This window comes from Nerophis lumbriciformis, linkage group LG32 (assembly GCF_033978685.3).
Source record: "Nerophis lumbriciformis linkage group LG32, RoL_Nlum_v2.1, whole genome shotgun sequence".
Classification (NCBI taxonomy): domain Eukaryota; kingdom Metazoa; phylum Chordata; class Actinopteri; order Syngnathiformes; family Syngnathidae; genus Nerophis; species Nerophis lumbriciformis.
In genome coordinates this window covers 1,681,698-1,709,145 of record NC_084579.2, presented here as the reverse complement: position 1 = coordinate 1,709,145, position 27,448 = coordinate 1,681,698, and the positions used below count along the sequence as shown (strand labels likewise).

The 27,448-nt window shown below is 40.2% G+C and overlaps 1 protein-coding gene across 2 annotated transcripts in view; it reads right to left on the bottom strand.

The window, feature by feature from the left end:
- The window catches only part of cep131 (centrosomal protein 131), a 42,113-nt gene extending 15,750 nt beyond the window's left edge, over positions 1 to 26,363 (bottom strand). For both annotated transcript variants that reach the window (XM_061926808.1, XM_061926809.1), the window contains exons 1-13: positions 26,245 to 26,363; positions 24,215 to 24,401; positions 21,553 to 21,644; positions 16,866 to 16,977; positions 16,646 to 16,761; positions 11,050 to 11,154; positions 10,810 to 10,974; positions 10,623 to 10,740; positions 10,469 to 10,570; positions 10,220 to 10,397; positions 7,453 to 7,547; positions 7,262 to 7,366; positions 4,504 to 4,627 (exon numbers count right to left, since the gene is read on the bottom strand). In XM_061926808.1, coding sequence (XP_061782792.1) covers positions 4,504 to 4,627; positions 7,262 to 7,366; positions 7,453 to 7,547; positions 10,220 to 10,397; positions 10,469 to 10,570; positions 10,623 to 10,740; positions 10,810 to 10,974; positions 11,050 to 11,154; positions 16,646 to 16,761; positions 16,866 to 16,977; positions 21,553 to 21,644; positions 24,215 to 24,400 — 1,498 coding nt within the window. In that variant the 5' untranslated portion in view covers position 24,401; positions 26,245 to 26,363. The remainder of the gene's footprint in view (positions 1 to 4,503; positions 4,628 to 7,261; positions 7,367 to 7,452; positions 7,548 to 10,219; positions 10,398 to 10,468; positions 10,571 to 10,622; positions 10,741 to 10,809; positions 10,975 to 11,049; positions 11,155 to 16,645; positions 16,762 to 16,865; positions 16,978 to 21,552; positions 21,645 to 24,214; positions 24,402 to 26,244) is intronic.
- Positions 26,364 to 27,448: the final 1,085 nt, after the last annotated feature.

Genomic DNA, 27,448 nt, shown 5'->3' with positions numbered 1-27,448 from the left:
TAAATACAGTAGTGTAGTAGACCTAAGTATTCATTAAGTACCACCATAATGACAACATTAAATATAGTAGTGTAGTAGACCTAAGTATTCATTAAGTACCACCATAATGACAACATTAAATATAGTCGTGTAGTAGACCTAAGTATTCATTAAGTACCACCATAATGACAACATTAAATCTAGTCGTGTAGTAGACCTAAGTATTCATTAAGTACCACCATAATGACAACATTAAATATAGTCGTGTAGTAGACCTAAGTATTCATTAAGTACCACCATAATGACAACATTAAATATAGTCGTGTAGTAGACCTAAGTATTCATTAAGTACCACCATAATGACAACATTAAATACAGTAGTGTAGTAGACCTAAGTATTCATTAAGTACCACCATAATGACAACATTAAATATAGTCGTGTAGTAGACCTAAGTATTCATTAAGTACCACCATAATGACAACATTAAATATAGTCGTGTAGTAGACCTAAGTATTCATTAAGTACCACCATAATGACAACATTAAATATAGTCGTGTAGTAGACCTAAGTATTCATTAAGTACCACCATAATGACAACATTAAATATAGTCGTGTAGTAGACCTAAGTATTCATTAAGTACCACCATAATGACAACATTAAATATAGTCGTGTAGTAGACCTAAGTATTCATTAAGTACCACCATAATGACAACATTAAATATAGTCGTGTAGTAGACCTAAGTATTCATTAAGTACCACCATAATGACAACATTAAATACAGTAGTGTAGTAGACCTAAGTATTCATTAAGTACCACCATAATGACAACATTAAATATAGTAGTGTAGTAGACCTAAGTATTCATTAAGTACCACCATAATGACAACATTAAATATAGTCGTGTAGTAGACCTAAGTATTCATTAAGTACCACCATAATGACAACATTAAATCTAGTCGTGTAGTAGACCTAAGTATTCATTAAGTACCACCATAATGACAACATTAAATATAGTCGTGTAGTAGACCTAAGTATTCATTAAGTACCACCATAATGACAACATTAAATATAGTCGTGTAGTAGACCTAAGTATTCATTAAGTACCACCATAATGACAACATTAAATACAGTAGTGTAGTAGACCTAAGTATTCATTAAGTACCACCATAATGACAACATTAAATATAGTAGTGTAGTAGACCTAAGTATTCATTAAGTACCACCATAATGACAACATTAAATACAGTAGTGTAGTAGACCTAAGTATTCATTAAGTACCACCATAATGACAACATTAAATATAGTAGTGTAGTAGACCTAAGTATTCATTAAGTACCACCATAATGACAACATTAAATACAGTAGTGTAGTAGACCTAAGTATTCATTAAGTACCACCATAATGACAACATTAAATATAGTAGTGTAGTAGACCTAAGTATTCATTAAGTACCACCATAATGACAACATTAAATATAGTAGTGTAGTAGACCTAAGTATTCATTAAGTACCACCATAATGACAACATTAAATATAGTAGTGTAGTAGACCTAAGTATTCATTAAGTACCACCATAATGACAACATTAAATACAGTAGTGTAGTAGACCTAAGTATTCATTAAGTACCACCATAATGACAACATTAAATACAGTAGTGTAGTAGACCTAAGTATTCACTAAGTACCACCATAATGACAACATTAAATATAGTAGTGTAGTAGACCTAAGTATTCATTAAGTACCACCATAATGACAACATTAAATACAGTAGTGTAGTAGACCTAAGTATTCATTAAGTACCACCATAATGACAACATTAAATACAGTAGTGTAGTAGACCTAAGTATTCATTAAGTACCACCATAATGACAACATTAAATACAGTAGTGTAGTAGACCTAAGTATTCATTAAGTACCACCATAATGACAACATTAAATATAGTAGTGTAGTAGACCTAAGTATTCATTAAGTACCACCATAATGACAACATTAAATATAGTAGTGTAGTAGACCTAAGTATTCATTAAGTACCACCATAATGACTACATTAAATACAGTAGTGTAGTAGACCTAAGTATTCATTAAGTACCACCATAATGACAACATTAAATATAGTAGTGTAGTAGACCTAAGTATTCATTAAGTACCACCATAATGACAACATTAAATATAGTAGTGTAGTAGACCTAAGTATTCATTAAGTACCACCATAATGACAACATTAAATACAGTAGTGTAGTAGACCTAAGTATTCATTAAGTACCACCATGATGACAACATTAAATACAGTAGTGTAGTAGACCTAAGTATTCATTAAGTACCACCATAATGACAACATTAAATATAGTAGTGTAGTAGACCTAAGTATTCATTAAGTACCACCATAATGACAACATTAAATACAGTAGTGATCGGTAGGTTGTGAGTTCAAACCCCGGCCGAGTCATACCAAAGACTATAAAATGGGAGGGTTGGAATTGGGGGTTAAATCACCAAAAATGATTCCCGGGCGCAGCCACCGCTGCTGCTCACTGCTCCCCTCACCTCCCAGGGGGTGATCAAGGGTGATGGGTGAAATGCAGAGAATAATTTCGCCACACCTAGTGTGTGTGTGACAATCATTGGTACTTACTTATACTGCTTTTTTTTTTTTATTATTCATTGTTGTTACTATTGTTATTTTTGTATCATCTTTTTAATATTTAAAATAAATACTAATGTCATCCATCCATCCATCTTCTTCCGCTTATCCGAGGTTGGGTCGCGGGGGCAGCAGCCTAAGCAGGGAAGCCCAGACTTCCCTCTCCCCAGCCACTTCGTCCAGCTCCTCCCGGGGGATCCCGAGGCGTTCCCAGGCCAGCCGGGAGAGATTGTCTTCCCAGCGTGTCCTGGGTCTTCCCCGTGGCCTCCTACCGGTTGGACGTGCCCGGAACACCTTCCTAGGGAGGCGTTCGAGTGGCATCCTGACCAGATGCCCGAACCACCTCATCTGGCTCCTCTCCATGTGGAGGAGCAGCGGCTTTACTTTGAGCTCCCCCCGGATGACAGAGCTTCTCACCCTATCTCTAAGGGAGAGCCCCGCCACCCGGCGGAGGAAACTCATTTCGGCCGCTTTTACCCGTGATCTTGTTCTTTCGGTCATGACCCAAAGCTCATGACCATAGGTGAGGATGGGAACGTAGATCGACCGGTAAATTGAGAGCTTTGCCTTCCGGCTCAGCTCCTTCTTCACCACAACGGATCGATACAGCGTCCGCATTACTGAAGACGCCGCACCGATCCGCCTGTCCATCTCACGATCCAGTCTTCCCTCACTCGTGAACAAGACTCCGAGGTACTTGAACTCCTCCACTTGGGACAAGATCTCCTCCCCAACCCGGAGATGGCACTCCACCCTTTTCCCGGGCGAGAACCATGGACTCGGACTTGGAGGTGCTGATTCTCATCCCAGTCGCTTCACACTCGGCTGCGAACCGATCCAGTGAGAGCTGAAGATCCTGGCCAGATGAAGCCATCAGGACCACATCATCTGCAAATAGCAGAGACCTAATCCTGCAGCCACCAAACCAGATCCCCTCAACGCCTTGACTGCGCCTAGAAATTCTGTCCATAAAGGTTATGAACAGAATGGGTGACAAAGGGCAGCCTTGGCGGAGTCCAACCCTCACTGGAAACGTGTCCGACTTACTGCCGGCAATGCGGACCAAGCTCTGACACTGATCATACAGGGAGCGAACTGCCACAATAAGACCGTCTGTTACCCCATACTCTCTGAGCACTCCCCACAGGACTTCCCGGGGTACACGGTCGAATGCCTTCCCTAAGTCCACAAAGCACATGTAGACTGGTTGGGCAAACTCCCATGCACCCTCAAGGACCCTGCCGAGAGTATAGAGCTGGTCCACAGTCCCCCGACCAGGACAAAAACCACACTGTTCCTCCTGAATCCGAGGTTCGACTATCCGGCGTAGCCTCCTCTCCAGTACACCTGAATAGACCTTACCGGGAAGGCTGAGGAGTGTGATCCCACGATAGTTGGAACACACCCTCCGGTTCCCCTTCTTAAAGAGAGGAACCACCACCCCGGTCTGCCAATCCAGAGGTACCGCCCCCGATGTCCACGCAATGTTGCATAGTCTTGTCAACCAAGACAGCCCCACAACATCCAGAGCCTTAAGGAACTCCGGGCAGATCTCATCCACCCCAATCTCATAACAACTAACAAGACATCATGGTGGAGCCAGAAGTTTTTAACATGGAGACATTCTCAATACTTTTCTTTTGTCGAGCACAAAAAAAATTAAATTTTAGTTAAATGTAAGTTAGTAACTGAGTTACTTTTGAAATAAAGTAACTAGTAACTGTAACTAGCTACTGGTTTTCAGTAACTAACCCAACACTGATTTGGACCATGAGTGATGTCCTAACTTGTTCACACCTCCTCATAAGGAAGATACTTTTCCTTCTTCATGTCTCAAGAAGGGTAGAAATACAAGAACACACACACACACACACACACACCTGTGTTCTGGGCTTTGACGTCCGTGGGGCTGATGTTTCTGGGTGAAGATGGACTCCTGTTGCTCAGTGACATGGTCTTGCTTCCAGCCGACCTTCGCTTTTCCAGCTCTGCCTCCTGCAGCTCCTACAGTCACCACCAGGGGGAGAAATTGGACAATGAACCAGCGTGCTTGCAGGACAAGTCCAGGAGGACTACACTCGTGTGTGAGTGTGTGTACGCTAGAGATGCGCGGATAGGCAAATATTTCATCCGCAACCGCATCAGAAAGTCGTCAACCATCCGCCATCCACCCGATGTAACGTTTGATCAGAACTGCACCCGCCCGCCATCTGCCCGCACCCGCCCGTTATATCTAATATAGACGATGCAAGGCATTAGTGAGGCACCTGCCAACTACTCCGCGGTTTTCCCGTAATTCGTACGGTTTTCATCAACCTATTCCGGGTTACGGTTGCAGTGATAAAAAATACGGTTTTCATTAATTAAAAAAAAAAAAAGGGTGAAAACTACGCGAATTGCACCTTGTGCAGACAAGATTTTTCGATCGGACACGGAGGAATTAGCGATGTAAAAGACCACGTTGGGACAAAAAAACACAAGTCTAATGCCGTTGCTAGCGATACAAGTGGAAAACTTTCAACGTTTTTCGTCGCCCAAACAGATTCTTTGGATGTGATAAATGCCGAAGTTTTATTTACGGAGGCAATAATTGAGCATGGACTTCCAATCGCACTGGCTGATCACATTGGACAGTTAAATGTTTGTAATCCAACCTTTAAAAATCATTACGCGGTGATCGCGGTCCCAAAAATAAACTTTTCTTGCATGATAATGTCCAGAAAAATTCGCTTTATATTACTATAGAGTCCTTTTAACGAATGAGTTTGATGATTTATCACAAACCTTAAATGAAAGAAGTCCTTTGTTCTCCTGCACCATGCATGCGCTTTGGCCTTGCTTCGTGTTTGGTGCGCAATCCTGTCGGCTGTATTTCACAGCACGACATACTGTTAAAAGTGTTTATACTATTTATGCTTTCAAGTCCAAGTTGAAGAAATCTTGTTAAATGTTGACAGCATAACTACCAAAATACAGAAGTATGTCCTTAATATTTTTGCAGTGCTATTTCTGTTGAAAAGTTCAAATGATTACATTAGAGATGTGATGTGCCACTTTTCAAGTGTCTGATGGCTTCAATTAATTTTCATTAATTTTTCATATTTTGAATTCTTTTGAAAGGCTTACAAAAAAACTACATTTGAATTGTAATTCCATGCTATTGACAGGACTATTAATTTTAATGAAGTTAGCTTACCATGTTTACAGTATGATAATTGTGATAGAAATGTGAATTTTAGGCACAGAATATTTTTTACAATTGAACAAGGCAGTAGATTATACAAGCTTGGACAGAAAGTTAATAATGACACCAATTTTTTTTTTAATGGAATTGTTTAGTACTGTTTTACCATTTGTTTACTGTAAAAAGTGTTTATACTTTCAATTAACAAATTGAAGTCTTGTGAAAGGTTGACAGGATAACTGGCATTGACTGTCAAAATAATTTCAAACTATTGAAGTTAGCTTACAGAATAAACATGTCAATCAACCCATATGATTTTTGCTGTAATATTTTTGTTTTGAAAAGTCACTGTGACTGATAGAAAAGTGATGGTTTTAGCAACATTTTAACCTGTCTGAATGCTAATAATCATTTTGCGTCGGGGGGCGAAGCCCTGAACCCTCCACCAGGACTTTGTCCTGGACCTACCGGGGCCTGCGGCCCTTGGACCCTGGCTACTAGGTTTTTCTGATTTCAAAAGTTGGCAGGTATGGTGAGGTTATAAAGCTTTTGCCTGTTAAAGAAAGGAGACTGATCCAATGCAGCACAGACTTTCGCGTGCCACGCTGTCACGACCCAGACGCACACCAGTGCGCAATCATATGGGAGCCGCGCTGAGCGCACCTCCAAGCGCGTCTCGCTGCCGGCGACGGCCGGGTATATGGGCCCGACGCTCCAGCGCCATCCATTTTCAGGGCTAGTTGATTCGGCAGGTGGGTTGTTACACACTCCTTAGCGGGTTCCGACTTCCATGGCCACCGTCCTGCTCTCTATATCAACCAGGGTGAGCCCCACCCCTTTCGTGAGCGCACTGCGCGCGGAGTGACCCCTGTTACGCGCCCCCGGCAACAGGGGTGGCGGGCAGGTAAGCTGCTTACCTGCTGCGCGTGACGCCGGCCGCGGCGAAGGCGGACGAGGCGGGGTGTCGGTGCGGTGGGCGCGGTAGTGACCCTGGACGTGCGTCGGGCCCTTCTCGCGGATCGCCTCAGCTACGGCTCCCGGTGGGGCCCTCTCGGGGGAAGGGGCCTCGGTCCCGGACCCCGGCGAGGCGTCCCTTCTCCGCTCCGTAAAAGTGTCCATCTCTTTTTTTTTTTTTCTTCTGTTGTGGCATATGCTGCAGGTGCCTGCTCGTTTTTCGTATGTGGGTAACAACATTTAACTATGTATATATATTTAACAATTGGTTTAACTGCCACCCGCCTGAATCTATTTAAAATCTAATTTTTTTTAATTTCAATCGCCCGACCCGATCCGACCCGACCCGTGGATAAAATCTAATTTTTTTTAATTTCATCCGCCCGATCCGCGGATAATCCGCGGACTCCGCGGTTGTGCCCGCAAACCGCGCATCTCTAGTGTACGCGCTGTCACGGCCTGGCTGTTCAGTGTTCTAGAAAAGTCCATGAAACACATACATCACAAGCGCTGGTGCTGGTGATGGCGAGGCGAGACAAGCGACTTCTCGCCTGACGCGTCAACTTCCTGTCCTGATGTTGCTCATCGTCCTCCGTGACGCGCTCCTACACCAACAAAGACACGTGGTGAATCCAGAAGACTTGTTATTAAGGAGTCGCCAGGAGGTTGAGGAGGAGCCACCGCCGCTTACCTGGAAACATGGCGAGGCTCTGTGATTGGACACAGCCGGAGACGCTGCTCTGAAGCTGAGTTCACTCACGTCGGCTTCAACACTCAGATGGAAGTCTGCAGACATCATCACGTGTCAGCACCATATCTCGCACAAGAAATCCACCAATTATCGCCACCAATGTTTGGGATTTTGACTTATATCGGTATCTGACTTTTTTTAAATCTGTATCTGTCTGTTTTTTGTTTTTTTTACAACTACAACAAAACTCCACCTGCAGATACAATATATACACATATGATACCAGTATGTAATATTTAAAAACATTATAGAACTACATCCACAGATACAATATATACACACATTATACCAGTATTTAGTATTTTTAAACTAATGCAAAATACTAGTTTTTATACTATTTATGAAGTAGATAAATAATAATTATTGATGTAGATAAATAATAATGAAGTAGATAAATATTTATTGACGTAGATGAATAATAATGAAGTAGATAAATAATAATGAAGTAGATAAATAATAATGATTGATGAAGATGAATAATAATGAATGAAGTAGATAAATAATACTTATTGATGAAGATAAATAATAATGAAGTAGATAAATAATAAGTATTGATGTAGATAAATAATAATGAAGTAGATAAATAATAATTAATTAAGTAGATATATAATAATGAATGAAGTAGATAAATAATAATGAATGAAGTAGATAAATAATAATGAATGAAGTAGATAAATAATAATGATAGAAGTAGATAAATAATAATGAATGAAGTAGATAAATAATAATGATTGAAGTAGATAAATAATAATGATTGAAGTAGATAATAATAATGAATGAAGTAGATAAATAATAATGAAGTAGATAAATAATAATGAATGAAGTAGATAAATAATTATTGATGTAGATAAATAATGAAGAAGATAAATAATAATGAATGAAGTAGATAAATAATAATTATTGACATAGATAAATAATAATGAATGAAGTAGATAAATAATAAATGAAGTAGACAAATAATGAATGAAGTAAATAAATAATAATTATTGATGTAGATAAATAATAATGAAGTAGATAAATAATAATGAATTAGATAAATAATAGTGAAGTACATAAATAATAATGAATGAAGTAGATACAAAATAGTGAAGTAGATAAATAATAATAAATGAAGTAGATAAATAATAATTATTGCCGTAGATAAATAATAATGAAGTAGATAAATAATAATGAAGTAGATAAATAATAATTAATTAAGTAGATATATAATAATGAATGAAGTAGATAAATAATTATTGAAGTAGATAAATAATAATGAATGAAGTAGATAAATAATAATGATTGAAGTAGATAATAATGAATGAAGTAGATAAATAATAATTATTGATGAAGATAAATAATAATGAAGTAGATAAATAATAATTAAGTAGATAAATAATAATTAAGTAGATATATAATAATGAATGAAGTAGATAATTATTGAAGTAGATAAATAATAATGAATGAAGTAGATAAATAATAATGATTGAAGTAGATAAATAATAATGATTGAAGTAGATAAATAATAATGAAGTAGATAAATAATAATGAAGTAGATAAATAATAATGAATGAAGTAGATAAATAATAATTATTGATGTAGATAAATAATGAAGATAAATAATAATGAAGTAGATAAATAATAATTATTGACGTAGATAAATAATAATGAATGAAGTAGATAAATAATAATGAATGAAGTAGATAAATAATGAATGAAGTAGACAAATAATGAATGAAGTAAATAAATAATTATTGATGTAGATAAATAATAATGAAGTAGATAAATAATAATGAATTAGATAAATAATAGTGAAGTAGATAAATAATAATGAATGAAGTAGATAAATAATAGTGAAGTAGATAAATAATAATGAATGAAGTAGATAAATAATAATTATTGACGTAGATAAATAATAATGAATGAAGTAGATAAATAATTATTGACGTAGATAAATAATAATGAATGAAGTAGATAAATAATAATGAATGAAGTAGATAAATAATAATGAATGAAGTAGACAAATAATGAATGAAGGAGACAAATAATGAATGAAGTAAATAAATAATAATTATTGATGTAAATAATAATGAATTAGATAAATAATAATGAAGTAGATAAATAATAGTGAAGTAGATAAATAATAATGAATGAAGTAGATAAATAATAGTGAAGTAGATAAATAATAATGAATGAAGTAGATAAATAATAATTATTGACGTAGATAAATAATAATGAATGAAGTAGATAAATAATAATGAAGTAGATAAATAATAATTATTGCCGTAGATAAATAATAATGAAGTAGATAAATAATAATGAAGTAGATAAAGTATAGGCACTGTTCAAGCACCAGCACTTTTGTCCTGCATGAGAAACATTCCCTTCTTGTTCGAGCCCATTTTTTTGGTATTTATTTAAGAATAAAAATGTACTCTCATTGTAAATGATTCTCCCCAAATATGTTTCATTTGAGTTCATGTGAGAATTCTTCTCCGGGCAGTTAGAGCAGAGTAATTTCGTAACTTGCTAGCTTTAGCCATACTGTGCTAACTAGCCCAGTTTGTAGGAGCCCTAAATGGCCTACAAGCTACGTTAGCTGGTGAGCTAGTACACCGCCATGTAAACAAGCCTCATGTTGCGTAATATGGGGCCCAGTTATATCCAACTTTGAGTGTAGTCCGTATCGGCCCTGGGAAAAAAAGGTGTGGGTCATTCTCTCACACACCTGTGTTGTTGGCTTTGCAGTCTGTCGGGGACATGGGGCCGAAGTTGCCAGGTGAGTTTGGACTCGGGTTGCCGGGGTAAATCTTTGGCGGCTTCTTACATCCGGCGACGGCGCCTTGCCTTCCATTTTCCAGGTCGGACTGTGCGCCCTGCTGCTGGGCTCGTTTCAGCTGCAGCTCCTGCACGCCGCCAGCAGAGGGAGACATGACTTTGTGTTTGTTGCTGCTGCACCTGACATTTCCCCCCCCACCTGGATGGCGGCGAGGCGCGCCTGCCGGGCTTTTTCGTCACGGATCCGTTTCCGGTCGTCCCTGGGCGGCTCCAGGTGACCCTCCGCTCGCTTCTGCCACTCCTACGAGAGGCGGAGTCAACATCGGCGTGCAACAGCGAACTCATGGACACACCTTCCTCTTGCAGTCCAGCACGTGTCTGAGCGCCGCCTGGTTGGCGAGGCGCCTCCTGGTGTGACGTCTGTACCACCGCTGGATGGTGACGGCGGCCTGGTTCACCTGCTGGATGAACCTTCAAGGTGCGGCGCACACGTCAGCCAGGAGAATCTCGTCATCGGCAAACAATCACAGACATCCTCACCTTTCCGCCTCTTCCTCCGTCACCTCGCTGCGGCGCGGCGTGACAGGACTGCCTCGCTGGGCCGGACTTCTGTTGTTGGAGGAAGCGGAGAAGTTCTTCTGGGATTTGGTGAGCGAGCTGTTCTCCAGAGACACGTCATCGTTGGCCGTGGCTTTCAGGATGTTGCTGGGAGGAAGCGCCAATCAAACACCAGCCGGAGGGCAGCGAGGACACTTCCTGTCTGAGAGAGGAAGTACGTACCTGAAGGCCGGCCTCTGGTTGGAGCTTTTAGGCGTGAGCGGCTTCTCCGCGTGGTTGTTGTGCAAGATGGTGGTGACGGAGTTCCCCACAGCGCCCTTGTTGCTCCTGACCAACAACAACACATCAGCGTGATGATCTTAACTCTACAGTAGTGATGGGTTGATGAGGCGTCATGAAGCGTTTCGACACATTGCAAAACTGTATTGATACTGTGTCGATACTGTGTCACTAAATACTGACATCTGCTGGACATTAAAAATCCCTACAGGCAACCTATGGACCGACTCAACTGACACTGATTTGATGCCCTAGTACAGGGGTCACCAACCTTTTTGAAACCAAAAACTACTTCTTGGGTACTGATTAATGCGAAGGGCTACCAGTTTGATACACACTTAAATAAATAAATATATTGTCATTTGTAAGTTACACGTAAGTGTGATTCAAACAAGAATAGCTATTCATCCATCCATTTTCTACCGCTTATTCCCTTTTGGGGTCGCGGGGGGCGCTGGAGCCTATCTCAGCTACAATCGGGCGGAAGGCGGGGTACACCCTGGACAAGTCGCCACCTCATCGCAGGGCCAACACAGATAGACAGACAACATTCACACTCACATCCACACACTATAAATACATTTATATATATAAAAAAAATGGGTAATTCTGTCTGTCATTCCGTCGTACATTTTTTTTCCCTTTTACGGAAGGTTTTTTCTAGAGAATAAATGATGAAAAAAACACTTAATTGAACGGTTTAAAAGAGGAGAAAACACGAAAAAAAAATCAAATCAAATTTTGAAACATAGTTTATCTTTAATTTCGACTCTTTAAAATTCAAAATTCAACCGACAAAAAGAAGAGAAAAACTAGCTAATTTGAATCTTTTTGAAAAAATTAAAAAAATAATTTATGGAACATCATTAGTAATTTTTCCTGATTAAGATACATTTTAGAATTTTGATGACATGTTTTAAATTGGTTAAAATCCAATCTGCACTTTGTTAGAATATTTAACAAATTGGACCAAGCTATATTTCTAACAAAGACAAATCAGTATTTCTTCTAGATTTTCCAGAACAAAAATTTTAAAAGAAATTCAAAATACTTTGAAATGAGATTTAAATTTGATTCTACAGATTTTCTAGATTTGCCAGAATAATTTTTTTGAATTTTAATCATAGTAAGTTTGAAGAAATATTTCATAAATATTCTTCGTCGAAAAAACAGAAGCTAAAATATTTATTATTCTTTACAATGAAAAAAAAAATCAATTTACATTGATTTAAATTGTCAGGAAAGAAGAGGAAGACATTTAAAAGGTAAAAAGGTATATGTGTTTAAAAATCCTAAAATCATTTTTAAGGTTGTATTTTTTCTCTAAAATTGTATTTCTAAAAGTAATAAGAAGCAAAGTAAAAAAAATAAATGAATTTATTTAAACAAGTGAAGACCAAGTCTTTAAAATATTTTCATGGATTTTCAAATTCTATTTGAGTTTTGTCTCTTTTAGAATTAAAAATGTCAAGCAAAGCGAGACCAGTTTGCAAATAAATAAATTACATTTAAAAAATAGAGGCAGCTCACTGGTAAGTGCTGCTCTTTGAGCTATTTTTAGAACAGGCCAGCGGGTGACTTATCTGGTCCTTACGGGCTACCTGGTGACCGCGGGCACCGCGTTGGTGACCCCTGCCCTAGTATATACAATAATATAAACCAAGTCATTGTATTTCATTTAGGATTATTTCATATCTTCATTTAAATAAAAATATATTTGTATCTTTTTTAGATACAGTCAATAAATAATGTGAACATGTATCATAACATGGACATCTAAGAGAACGTGTTGTGGATGATTGTGGACTGGGAATTTTTTTTATTTATTTTTTTTACACATTTTTATAAATAAAAAAAATAAAAAAAGGTTTTCCGACGTATTACATTTTAGACGATTTCTCTTCTTAGTTATTATTTCTCGGGCTGTAGAAAAGAGCCGCTCACAGGGCACAGAGGAGGCGTCAGTGCGACACAGTTGGCGTATCGGTCACGTGACCGAAACAGCTCATGATCGGTCACGTGACTTTCTAAAAGCGGTACGCGCACCGACACAGGGTTTTGCTCTATGAGCTCGACGCAGGCTACACTGCAAAAAGTCAGTGTTCAAAAACAAGAAGAAAAAAAAATACAAAAATGAGGGGTATTTTACTTGAACTAAGCAAAATTATCTGCCAATAGAACAAGAAAATTCGGCTTGCCAAGACTTTCCAAAACAAGTCAAATTAGCTAACCTCAATGTACCCAAAAATAGCTTAAAATAAGTATATTCTCACTAATAACAAGTGCACTTTTCTTGGTAGGAAAAAAAAGATCTTTTTGATCAATATGTTGAAAAATATTCTTAAATGAAGTAAATGCTAGTGCCATTATCTTGACATAATGATATGCGCTCGGCATCATGAATTTTTTTTCATGCTTGAAGTAAGAAATGATTACTTTAAAAAAGTAGTTTTATACTTGTGAGTGTTGATGACACAGCACTTGATATTCTAGTTTCAAGCATGTTTTACTCAATATAAATGATAATGATAAATGGGTTGTACTTGTATAGCGCTTTTCTACCTTCAAGGTACTCAAAGCGCTTTGACACTACTTCCACATTTACCCATTCACACACACATTCACACACTGATGGAGGGAGCTGCCATGCAAGGCGCTAACCAGCACCCATCAGGAGCAAGGGTGAAGTGTCTTGCTCAGGACACAACGGACATGACGAGGTTGGTACTAGGTGGGGATTGAACCAGGGACCCTCGGGTCGCGCACGGCCACTCTCCCACTGCGCCACGCCGTCCCCCGTCATATAGGTCATCACATCTCAGCAACAAGCTGTAATATCTTACTGAGATCATTTAGGACCAAAACTCTTAAAACAAGTAAAACACTCTAACATAAAATCTGCGTAGTGAGAAGAATTATCTTAGACAGAAAATAAGCAAATATCATCCTTATTTGAGATATTTCATCTGACTTAGATTTCAGTTCTTGCAGTGTAGCCCTGCTATGTAGCTGACTAGGTTATGTTGCACCCTAATAAGTGTTGATACTGTAAGTACCGTATTTTCCGCACTATAAGGCGCACCTAAAAACCACAAATTTTCTCAAAAGCTGACAGTGCGCCTTATAACCCGGTGCGCTTTATATATGGATTAATAATAAGATTCATTTTCATAAAGTTTCGGTCTCGTAACTACGGTAAACAGCCGCCATCTTTTTTCCCGGTAGAACAGGAAGCGCTTCTTCTTCTACGCAAGCAACCGCCAAGGTAAGCACCCGCCCCCATAGAACAGGAAGCGCTTCTTCTTCTACTGTAAGCAACCACCCGCCCGCGTAGAAGAAGAAAAAGCGCGCGGATATTACCGTACGTTTCATTTCCTTTGTGTGTTTACATCTGTAAAGACCACAAAATGGCTCCTACTAAGCGACAGGGATCCGGTTCATGAAAAGACGCAATCTCTCCATCCGCACACGGATTACTATTTCACAGCAACTGATATTCCTGTGAACCGCACTGTGGATACAACGGGAGCACGTACGGTGAATATTCGCACCACAGGGAATGAGAAGTCATCCTTCACTGTGGTTCTAGCTTGCCATGCTAATGGCCAGAAACTTCCACCCATGGTGATATTCAAAAGGAAGACCTTGCCAAAAGAGACCTTTCCAGCCGGCGTCATCATAAAAGCTAACTCGAAGGGATGGATGAAGAAAAGATGAGCGAGTGGTTAAGGTAAGTTTAAGTTTACGCGAAGAGGCCGGGTGGCTTTTTTCAGCAGCTCCGTCCATGTTGATATACGACTCCATGCGCGCCCACATCACGCTGGTTTTAATATATTATTAAAGTTTGACTGACCTATTTGACTGTTTTTTTGACATTCCTTTAGCGCAGTTAGATGCGGCTTACAACACGGGGCGGCTTATAGGTGGACAAAGTTTTGAAATATGCCGATCATTGAAGGCGCGGCTTATAACCCAGGGCGCCTTATGGTGCGGAAAATACGGTATTGTGCGTATTTAGTCAAATCCAATTTTTTTGCCCGCATGTGACCGGTATCAGATTTTCCCATGTTGGTGAGAACAGTGCAATTCCAAATGTTTCTTACCCGACGCAGGCATCTTTTGTAAGTGGATATAAATGACATATGTATGTCATGTGACCGCAACGTCATCAAATATCGCTAAGCACCAAAATTATTCGCCAAAATAGACGGTTACAAAATAAATACTTGACAAATGAGCAGGAAAATTGTGAAAATAAATGTTTTAGGAGTAGAAAACAGGTGAGAGTATATGTTTTAGGAGTAGAAAACAGGTGACAGCAAATGTTGTATGAGTAGAAAACAGGTGACAGTAAATGTTTGAGTAGAAAACAGGTGACATTAAATGTATGAGTAGAAAACAGGTGACAGTAAATGTTGTATGAGTAGAAAACAGGTGAGAGTATATGTTTTAAGAGTAGAAAACAGGTGACAGTAAATGTTGTATGAGTAAAAAACACGTGACAGTAAATGTTTTAAGAGTAGAAAACAGGTGACAGTAAAAGTTGTATGAGTAGAAAACAGGTGACAGTAAATGTTGTGAGTAGAGAATAGGTGACAGTAAATGTTTTAGGAGTAGAAAACAGGTGAGAGTATATGTTGTATGAGTAGAAAACAGGTGACAGTGAATGTTGTATGAGTAGAAAACAGGTGACAGTAAATGTGAGTAGAGAATAGGTGACAGTAAATGTTTTAAGAGTAGAAAACAGGTGAGAGTATATGTTGTATGAGTAGAAAACAGGTGACAGTGAATGTTGTATGAGTAGAAAACAGGTGACAGTAAATGTTGTATGAATAGAAAACAGGTGAGAGTATATGTTTTATGAGTAGAAAACAGGTGACAGTGAATGTTGTATGAGTAGAAAACAGGTGACAGTAAATGTTTTAGGAGTAGAAAACAGGTGAGAGTATATGTTTTAAGAGTAGAAAACAGGTGACAGTAAATGTTTTAGGAGTAGAAAACAGGTGACAGTAAATGTTGTATGAGAAGAAAACAGGTGACAGTAAATGTTGTATGAGTAGAAAACAGGTGACAGTAAATGTTGTATGAGTAGAAAACAGGTGACAGTGAATGTATTAGGAGTAGAAAACAGGTGACAGTGAATGTTTTAAGTGTAGAAAACAGGCAAAAACTGATTTGGAGGTGTTAAAACCGCCATGTAAAATTGCTAATGCTAACTGCCTATGGCAGATCCAATGTTAGTTAGCATCAAGCTAGCGAGCTCTGAAGGAGTGCAGCCTTACTTTACATTGCAGTGTTTTCTTGCTTTGTTGCTGTTCAAATGGCAACATGACAGTCTGCTCTCAGTGCTGCTTGACTGACTGTTTACGTGACATCACATTTCACAAAGGAATCAAAACATGGCACCGTTTCATTTGACCTAAATCCACACCCGATAGTACCGACGGTGCCTAGAAAAGTAGTGTGTTCACTAGCCATCCCCATAGCTAGCTGGTTAGCACCTTGGATGTCTTGTCTGCTAACAACAGACTCCGCCCACCTGTTGTTGGCGGTGAAGGTGGCCGCCACAGAGGCGTCTCTTCTCTTCAGGCCGGTGGGCGAGTCGGCGCTGCCGCGGGCGCCTAAGAGCGGGGGTGTCGCTCGAGGCTGGTCATCCTTTGTCACAACAGGAAGAACATTCAGTGAGTGAGTGTGTGTGTGTGTGTGTGTGTGTGTGTGTGTGTGTGTGTGTGTGTGTGTGTGTGTGTGTGTTTGAATACCAGAATGTTCCATGTGGTTCTGTCTGGCGACGCCTTGCCGAGGCCGCCCACCTTCTTTGGGCTGTCGGCGCCGTAGTCCAGCAGGGTCAGGTAGTCGCCATTCTGGTCCGGACTGGGAGGGGCCACACACACAGTTAGATCCACCCCTTTTTGACAAAAGTATCCCCCTCATTGGACTCACCCCCACCCTTGTAAAAGCTCCCTGAGCCAGTGGACTGGCCGGCTTTACTAGAGTGAGAAAGTATTCACTTTTGGCAGACACACATACGTACCTACGCAATCCAGAGGTTTTTGAGGGAGTGAGACCGACGCTGTAGCATTTACCCGTGTTGGTAAACACTACTTCAATCTATTGACGAATATGGCGGCCATATTGATACATCAAAGATACTAAAGCAATACAATATATATCTACTAGAGATGCGCGGATAGGCAATTTATTTCATCCGCAACCGCGTCAGAAAGTCGTCAACCATCCGCCATCCACCCGATGTAACGTTTGATCAGAACTGCACCCGCCCGCCATCCGCCCGATCTAATATAGATGATGCAAGGCATTAGTGAGCCTGCCAACTACTCCGGTTTTCCCGTAATTCGTACGGTTTTCATCAACCTATTCCGGGTTTTTCATTAATTAAAAAAAAAAAAAAAGGGTGAAAACTACGCGAATTGCACCTTGTGCAGACAAGATTTTTCGATCGGACACGGAGGAATTAGCGATGTAAAAGACCACGTTGGGACAAAAAAACACAAGTCTAATGCCGTTGCTAGCGATACAAGTGGAAAACTTTCAACGTTTTTCGTCGCCCAAACAGATTCTTTGGATGTGATAAATGCCGAAGTTTTATTTACGGAGGCAATAATTGAGCATGGATTTCCAATCGCACTGGCTGATCACATGGGACAGTTAAATGTTTGTAATGTAACCTTTAAAAATCATTACGCGGTGATCGCGGTCCCAAAAATAAACTTTTCTTGCATGATAATGTCCAGAAAAATTCGCTTTACATTACTATAGAGTCCTTTTAACGAATGAGTTTGATGGTTTATCACAAACCTTAAATGAAAGAAGTCCTTTGTTCTCCTGCACCATGGCCTTGCTTCGTGTTTGGTGCGCAAGCTTTATAACCTCACTGAGGTTATAAAGCTTTCGCCTGTTAAAGAAAGGAGACTGATCCAATGCAGCACAGACTTTCGCGTGCCACGCTGTCACGACCCAGACGCACACCAGTGCGCAATCATATGGGAGCCGCGCTGAGCGCACCTCCAAGCGCGTCTCGCTGCCGGCGACGGCCGGGTATATGGGCCCGACGCTCCAGCGCCATCCATTTTCAGGGCTAGTTGATTCGGCAGGTGGGTTGTTACACACTCCTTAGCGGGTTCCGACTTCCATGGCCACCGTCCTGCTCTCTATATCAACCAGGGTGAGCCCCACCCCTTTCGTGAGCGCACTGCGCGCGGAGTGACCCCTGTTACGCGCCCCCGGCAACAGGGGTGGCGGGCAGGTAAGCTGCGCGGGCGGAGCGCGCGTAGTGACCCCTGTTACGAGCCCCCGGCCACGGGGGTGGCGGGCAGGTAAGCTGCTTACCTGCTGCGCGTGACGCCGGCCGCGGCGAAGGCGGACGAGGCGGGGTGTCGGTGCGGTGGGCGCGGTGGTGACCCTGGATGTGCGTCGGGCCCTTCTCGCGGATCGCCTCAGCTACGGCTCCAGGTGGGGCCCTCTCGGGGGAAGGGGCCTCGGTCCCGGACCCCGGCGAGGCGTCCCTTCTCCGCTCCGTAAAAGTGTCCATCTCTTTTCTTTTTTTTCTTCTGTTGTGGCATATGCTGCAGGTGCCTGCTCGTTTTTCGTATGTGGGTAACAACATTTAACTATGTATATATATTTACCAATTGGTTTAACTGCCACCCGCAAAAAAAATAAATAAAAAAATAAAAATAAATATATATCTAATTAATCCACCCGACCCGACCCGCGCGCGGATAAAATCTTATTTTTTTTAATTTCATCCGCCCGATCCGCGGATAATCCGCAGACTCCGCGGTTGTGTCCGCAAACCGCGCATCTCTAATATCTACCTACATTTATGCTCAACTATCTGAACACAACATCCATATCTTAGCTTTGTGTTATCAGTAACAGAGCATATTCTACCTCATTTTGCCATAAATGAGGAATTTTCAAGCATAAAAATGGCTAAATGAAGAAGTATCGTGGCCATTGATTGGCTCAGCCTCAGGCAGCATTCATAACATTAGCATGCTAACTTTTTTAGCCAATTTTGCAGCCAAACGCCTGAGACTCACAACTTGCTACTAGACACATTCTAACAGTTAGCATTCTAGCATGCTCATTTTTTAAGCCAATTTTGCAGCCAAACGCCTGAGACTCACAACTTGCTACCGTATTTGTCGGACTATAAGTCACAGTTTTTTTCATAGTTTGGCCCATAGTGCGACTTATACTCAGGAGCGACTTATGTGTGAAATGATTAACACATTAGCGTAAAATATCAAATAATATTATTGATCTCATTCACGTAAGAGACTAGACGTATAAGATTTCATGGGATTTAGCGATTAGGAGTGACAGATTGTATAGCATGTTCTATATGTTATAGTTATTTGAATATGTTACGTTAACATACCAGTTGGTTATTTATGCCTCATATAACGTACACTTATTCAGCCTGTTGTTCACTATTCTTTATTTATTTTAAATTGCCTTTCAAATGTCTATTCTTGCTGTTGGCTTTTATCAAATACATTTCCCAAAAAAATGCGACTTATACTCCAGTGCGACTTATATACGTTTTTTTCCTTCTTTATTATGCATTTCCAGCCGGTGCGACTTATACTCCGGAGCGACTTATACTCCGAAAAATACGGCTGGACACATTCTAACAGTTAGCATTCTTCAAACAGTTAGCATTCTAGCATGCTAACTTTTTTTAGCCAATTTTACAGCCGAACATCTCAGAGTCATATGACTTAGTACTTGACACATGCTAACTGTTAGCATTCTAAAATGATACAATTTTTAGTCAATTTTACAGCCGAAGACCTCAGTCATATAACTTTGTACTTAAAACATCTTAACTGTTAAAATGCTAACGTTAGCAATATAACATACTACCGTATTTTCCGCACTATAAGGCGCACCTAAAAACCACAAATTTTCTCAAAAGCTGACAGTGCGCCTTATAACCCGGTGCGCTTTATATATGGATAAATATTAAGATTCATTTTCATAAAGTTTCGGTCTCGTAACTACGGTAAACAGCCGCCATCTTTTTTCCCCGTAGAACAGGAAGCGCTTCTTCTTCTACGCAAGCAACCGCCAAAGTAAGCACCCGCCCCCATAGAACAGGAAGCGCTTCTTCTTCTACTGTAAGCAACCACCCGCCCGCGTAGAAGAAGAAAAAGCGCGCGGATATTATCGTACTTCATTTCCTTTGTGTGTTTACATCTGTAAAGACCACAAAATGGCTCCTACTAAACGACAGGGATCCGGTTCATGAAAAGACGCAATCTCTCCATCCGCACACGGATTACTATTTCACAGCAACTGATATTCCTGTGAACCGCACTGTGGATACAACGGGAGCACGTACGGTGAATATTCGCACCACAGGGAATGAGAAGTCATCCTTCACTGTGGTTCTAGCTTGCCATGCTAATGGCCAGAAACTTCCACCCATGGTGATATTCAAAAGGAAGACCTTGCCAAAAGAGACCTTTCCAGCCGGCGTCATCATAAAAGCTAACTCGAAGGGATGGATGAAGAAAAGATGAGCGAGTGGTTAAGGTAAGTTTAAGTTTACGCGAAGAGGCCGGGTGGCTTTTTTCACGCAGCTCCGTCCATGTTGATATACGATTCCATGCGCGCCCACATCACGCTGGTTTTAATATATTATTAAAGTTTGACTGACCTATTTGACTGTTTTTTTGACATTCCTTTAGCGCAGTTAGATGCGGCTTACAACACGGGGCGGCTTATAGGTGGACAAAGTTTTGAAATATGCCGTTCATTGAAGGCGCGGCTTATAACCCAGGGCGCCTTATGGTGCGGAAAATACGGTAACTTTTTTTTCGCCAGTTTTACAGCCTAACACCTCAGAGCCAAATAACTTGGTACCTGAAACATGTTCTCTGTTAGCATGTTGACGTTAGCATTCTTGCAAACTTTCTTAGCCAATTTAAAACAGAATCTGTAAGATAAAGCATATATCAAGCACCATACAACTTGGTACTTGTTAGCATTCATATGCAATGTTGTCCTATGATTGCATAGTCTAGTTTTGTATTGTAGCAACAAGCTAACAGCCTGGTAAACTAATGTGGGGGTGCAGAACGCAGCACATTCCTGTACGGGAGGATGATAGTAGGTGGTGCTGACTCCACTTGCTTGAGGGGGAGGGTAACTTGACCCCGAGGTGCACCCCACGACCTCAGCAGCAGCTCTTTGTCATGCAGTGATTCCATTGTTGACACCACTGAGGCCCGCCAGCTGTTGTCCGTCTCTCACACACACACACACACACACACACACACACACACACACACACACACACACACACACACACACACACACACACACACACACACACACACACACACACACACACACACACACACACACACACACACACACACACACACACACACACACACACACACACACACACACCTGAGAGCAGCATGGGTGTGCTGGTTGACTAGAGTGGTGCTGTTGGATCGCCTCAGGTTCTTGACAGAGCGCAAACTACCGAAGGCATCGCTCTGTAGAAACATGTTGAAAATATTCTCATACACCACATGTCAAATATTCTCATACACCACATGTCAAATATTCTCATACGCTATATGTCAAATATTCTCATTCACCATATGTCAAATATCTCATACAGAATATGTCAAATATTCTCATCCATCCATTTTCTACCGCTTATTCCCTTCGGGGTCGCGGGGGTGCTGGAGCCTATCTCAGCTACAATCGGGCAGAAGGCGGGGTACACCCTGGACAAGTCGCCACCTCATCGTACAGTATATATCAAATATTGTCATACACCATCTGTCAAATATTCTCATACACTATATATCAAAAAATGCCATACACTATATATTGTATCAAATATTCTCATACAGTATATGTCAAATATCCTCATACATCCATCCATCCATTTTCTACCGCTTATTCCCTTTTGGGGTCACAGGGGGGCGCTGGAGCCTATCTCAGCTACAATCGGGCGGAAGGCGGGGTACACCCTGGACAAGTCGCCACCTCATCGCAGGGCCAACACAGATAGACAGACAACATTCACATACACCATATGTCAAATATTCTCATATACTATATATCAAATATTTTCATACACCATATGTCAAATATTCTTATACACTATATGTCAAATATTCTCATATACTATGTCAAATATTCTCATACACCATATGTCAAATATTCTCATACACTATATGTCAAATATTCTCATACACTATATGTCAAATATTCTCATATACTCTGTCAAATATTCTCATACACCATATGTCAAATATTCTCATACACTATATGTCAAATATTCTCATATACTATATGTCAAATATTCTCATACACCATATGTCAAATATTCTCATACACCATATGTCAAATATTCTCATACACTATATGTCAAATATTCTCATATACTATATGTCAAATATTCTCATACAGTATATGTCAAATATTCTCATACACTATATGTCAAATATTCTCATATACTATATGTCAAATATTCTCATACACTATATGTCAAATAGTCTCATACACCATATGTCAAATATTCTCATACAGTATATGTCAAATATTCTCATATACTCTATGTCAAATATTCTCATACACCATATGTCAAATATTCTCATACACCATATGTCAAATATTCTCATACACCATATGTCAAATATTCTCATATACTATATGTCAAATATTCTCATACACCATATGTCAAATATTCTCATACACCATATGTCAAATATTCTCATACACCATATGTCAAATATTCTCATACACTATATGTCAAATATTCTCATACACTATATGTCAAATATTCTCATACACCATATGTCAAATATTCTCATACACCATATGTCAAATATTCTCATATACTATATGTCAAATATTCTCATACACTATATGTCAAATATTCTCATACACTATATGTCAAATATTCTCATACACCATATGTCAAATATTCTCATATACTCTGTCAAATATTCTCATATACTATATGTCAAATATTCTCATACACCATATGACAAATATTCTCATACAGTATACGTCAAATATTCTCATACACTATATGTCAAATATTCTCATATACTATATGTCAAATATTCTCATACACCAATGTCAAATATTCTCATACACCATATGTCAAATATTCTCATACACTATATGTCAAATATTCTCATATACTCTGTCAAATATTCTCATATACTATATGTCAAATATTCTCATACACCATGTCAAATATTCTCATACACCATATGTCAAATATTCTCATACACTATATGTCAAATATTCTCATATACTATATGTCAAATATTCTCATACACCATATGTCAAATATTCTCATACACCATATGTCAAATATTCTCATACACTATATGTCAAATATTCTCATACACCATATGTCAAATATTCTCATACACTATATGTCAAATATTCTCATACACTATATGTCAAATATTCTCATACACTATATGTCAAATATTCTCATACACTATATGTCAAATATTCTCATACACCATATGTCAAATATTCTCATATACTATATGTCAAATATTCTCATACACCATATGTCAAATATTCTCATACACTATATGAACCCGAGCACGGTGGTAGAGGGGTTAGTGCGTCTGCCTCACAATACGAAGGTCCTGAGTAGTCCTGGGTTCAATCCCAGCCTCAGGATCTTTCTGTGTGGAGTTTGCATGTTCTCCCCGTGACTGCGTGGGTTCTACTCCGGCTTCCTCCCACCTCCAAAGACATGCACCTGGGGATAGGCCCCTCCCACCTCCAAAGACATGCACCTGGGGATAGGCCCCTCCCACCTCCAAAGACATGCACCTGGGGATAGGTTGATTGGCAACACTAAATGGTCCCTAGTGTGTGAATGTTGTCTGTCTATCTGTGTTGGCCCTGCGATGAGGTGGCGACTTGTCCAGGGTGTACCCCACCTTCCACCCGATTGTAGCTGAGATAGGCTCCAGAACCCCCCCCCGCGACCCCGAAGGGAATAAGCGGTAGAAATGGATGGATTATGGATATATGTCAAATATTCTCATGATATTATTGTGACACAGGTGATGCTCACCTGAGTGTTGGCCTTCCCTCGGCCCTCGCTGGCCACAGACACGGACACGGAGCGGGCCAAGTACTTCCCGGGCGAGGCGCTGCCGGGTCTTCTGCTGATGGCGAGTCGGGAGCCGGACAAGCTGAGGTCCAAGGCGCCTGCGGGGGGCGTGGCCGAGATGGAGGAGGGGCTTCGTGTGGCGTGCATCCTTCACACACACGACAGAAAACACAACCACAAACATTGGGAGGCTGCACACACTTCCTGTCTCCGTGGTTACCAAAACAAAAGCATGCTTCAGATTAGCAGCACTTCACATTCATCACATTGATTATCTTATCTTACCTTAACTAGCATCATGCTACACAATAAACTTGCTTAGCGAGCTCCTGGAGATGTACATTTACCTTTTTACACCTCAGACCTCAAGACTGGACTAGTAGTACTTGTAGTGACCTAGTAGTACTATAAGTACACTAATCGTGCTAGTAATAACCAACTACTAGTGGACTTGTAGTACTGGTAGGTAAATGGTTTGTACTTGTATAGCGCTTTTCTACCTTTTTAAGGAACTCAAAGCTCTTTGACACTATTTCCACATTCACACACTAACCAGCTAACCAGGCCCATCAGGAGCAAGGGTAGGGGCCTAGTAGTACTATTAGTAAAAGAGTAGCACTAGTTACAGCCTAGTAGTAGTGGAATAGTGGTACTTGTAGTGACCTAGTAGTACTACAAGTACACTAATAGTGCTAGTAATAGCCAACCACTAGTGGACTAGTAGTACTGTTAGTGAACTAGTAGTACTATTAATAGCCTACTAGTGGTGGACTAGTAGTATTGTAGTCACTTAGTAGTAGTGAAAGTACACTAATAGTGCTAGTAATAGCCAACCACTAGTGGACTAGTAGTACTGTTAGTGAACTAGTAGTACTATTAATAGCCTACTAGTGGTGGACTAGTAGTATTGTAGTCACTTAGTAGTAGTAAAAGTACACTAATAGTGCTAGTAATAGCCAACCACTAGTGGACTAGTAGTACTGTTAGTGAACTAGTAGTACTATTAATAGCCTACTAGTGGTGGACTAGTAGTATTGTAGTCACTTAGTAGTAGTAAAAGTACACTAATAGTGCTAGTAATAGCCAACCACTAGTGGACTAGTAGTACTGTTAGTGAACTAGTAGTACTATTAATAGCCTACTAGTGGTGGACTAGTAGTATTGTAGTCACTTAGTAGTAAAAGAACACCAATAGTGCTAGTAATAGCCAACTACTAGTGGACTAGTAGTACTGTTAGTGAACTAGTAGTACTATTAATAGCCTACTAGTGGTGGACTAGTAGTATTGTAGTCACTTAGTAGTAGTACAAGTACACTAATAGTGCTAGTAATAGCCAACTACTAGTGGACTAGTAGTACTGTTAGTGAACTATAGTAGTACTATTAATAGCCTACTAGTGGTGGACTAGTAGTATTGTAGTCACTTAGTAGTAGTAAAAGTACACTAATAGTGCTGGTAATAGCCAACTACTAGTGGACTTGTAGTACTGGTAGGGGCCTAGTAGTACTATTAGTAAAAGAGTAGTACTAGTTACAGCCTAGTAGTAGTGGAACAGTGGTACTTGTAGTGACCTAGTAGTACTATAAGTACACTAATAGCCAACTACTAGTGGCTAAGAAATAACTAGTAGTACTAGTTACAGCCTACTAGTATGTGGATATTATGTAACCAAATACTGTTAACTGCGGTACTAATAATTCATCGGACAGACAAAGGTAACGTCAAGTAAGTTAGGCTAACTAGCAGCGCTCATGCTAAGGAGCATTATAACGAGTTCCATCATGTGCTGGCTATGTTTGCGTCCAAACACGACGAGGACAGAATGTTTAGTTGCCAGCAGACTTTCTACTTTTTATACATTTGATGATTTATGCGAGGCCGAGCTTGAAAAAGACTCCTCACAGATGCCACACAGCAGCTAACGCGTCCTCAAGTGCTTGGTTAGCGGCTGGCGAGCGCTGGTAGAAGTCAATCAAAGAGAGACACTTACTTTACTAGCGTGGAGGTCCAAGCATGTCTGGAGACTAACCTAGTAAGAAATAGTTTGAGGGAAACGCCGAGAGGCAACGGAGAAAAACACTATGCCTGCTTTTTAAAACGCATAAAGTGACCCCGCCTCTTTGGGCGCCTGATTGGCTCACTGTTGCCATTCAGCGCTCTGATTGGCTGAACGAAACCGCCAGTGTTGGGTGGCAGCTGAGGGGGCGTGTTTGGTTGTCAGGAAGGAGGCGTGAGGTTGTTTGAGAGTTAAATAAACAATGAATTGTGATGATTTTCTCCTATTAAAGAGAAATAAATGAAGGCCCAGCAGAAAAACACACCTCTTAAATGCTTCCAAGGCTGGCAGTCACACAATAACATTTATTTTGGTGTATAATCTTACAAGCAAGTAGAATATAGAGTTAAAGTACCAATGATTGTCTCACACACACACACACTAGGTGGCGAAATTATTCTCTGCATTTGACCCATCACCCTTGATCACCCCCTGGGAGGTGAGGGGAGCAGTGAGCAGCAGCGGTAGATGCGCCCGGGAATCATTTTTGGTGATTTAACCCCCAATTCCAAACTTTGATGCTGAGTGCCGAGCAGGGAGGTAATGCAGGGCCGGCCCGTGACATAGGCCGTATAGGCAAATGCTAAGGGCGCCGTCCATCAGGGGGCGCCACGCCAGTGCCACAAATGTTGGAGAAAAAAAAAAAAAAGTTGGTACTATTTTTTCTAAATACAAAAAATAATCCAACGTTAATTAAAATGCAAAGTAAAGCCTATATAATGGAAATATTATTTGTTACAACATTACGCCCCCCCCCCCCCCCCCGCACGGTGCGCCCCCTCCCTTCCCGTATCATGACTCTTTTTGGACGTCACCACATCAAAAAATCAACACAAGATGTCAAAACGGCCAAAACTGTCAGGTGCCCAGGGAAGAAAAAAGAGAAAAGAAGAGGAGAAACGAGAAAAAGACAAGAGGTAGCAGGTAGGTAACGTTAGCCTACATGAAATTATTTGTCTGTTACAGAATAGTAACCTGGCTTTTTAGCATTAAGCTAATGTTACATGATTCGGCAATTGCTAATCAATAAATAGCTAGTTCTGTTTTAACGTCGGGTTAATATTGTGGAGGGGGCTAAATTGTTATGGAAAATAATAATGTAACGTTAGGTAATTACCTTACATTCCTCAGGGACATT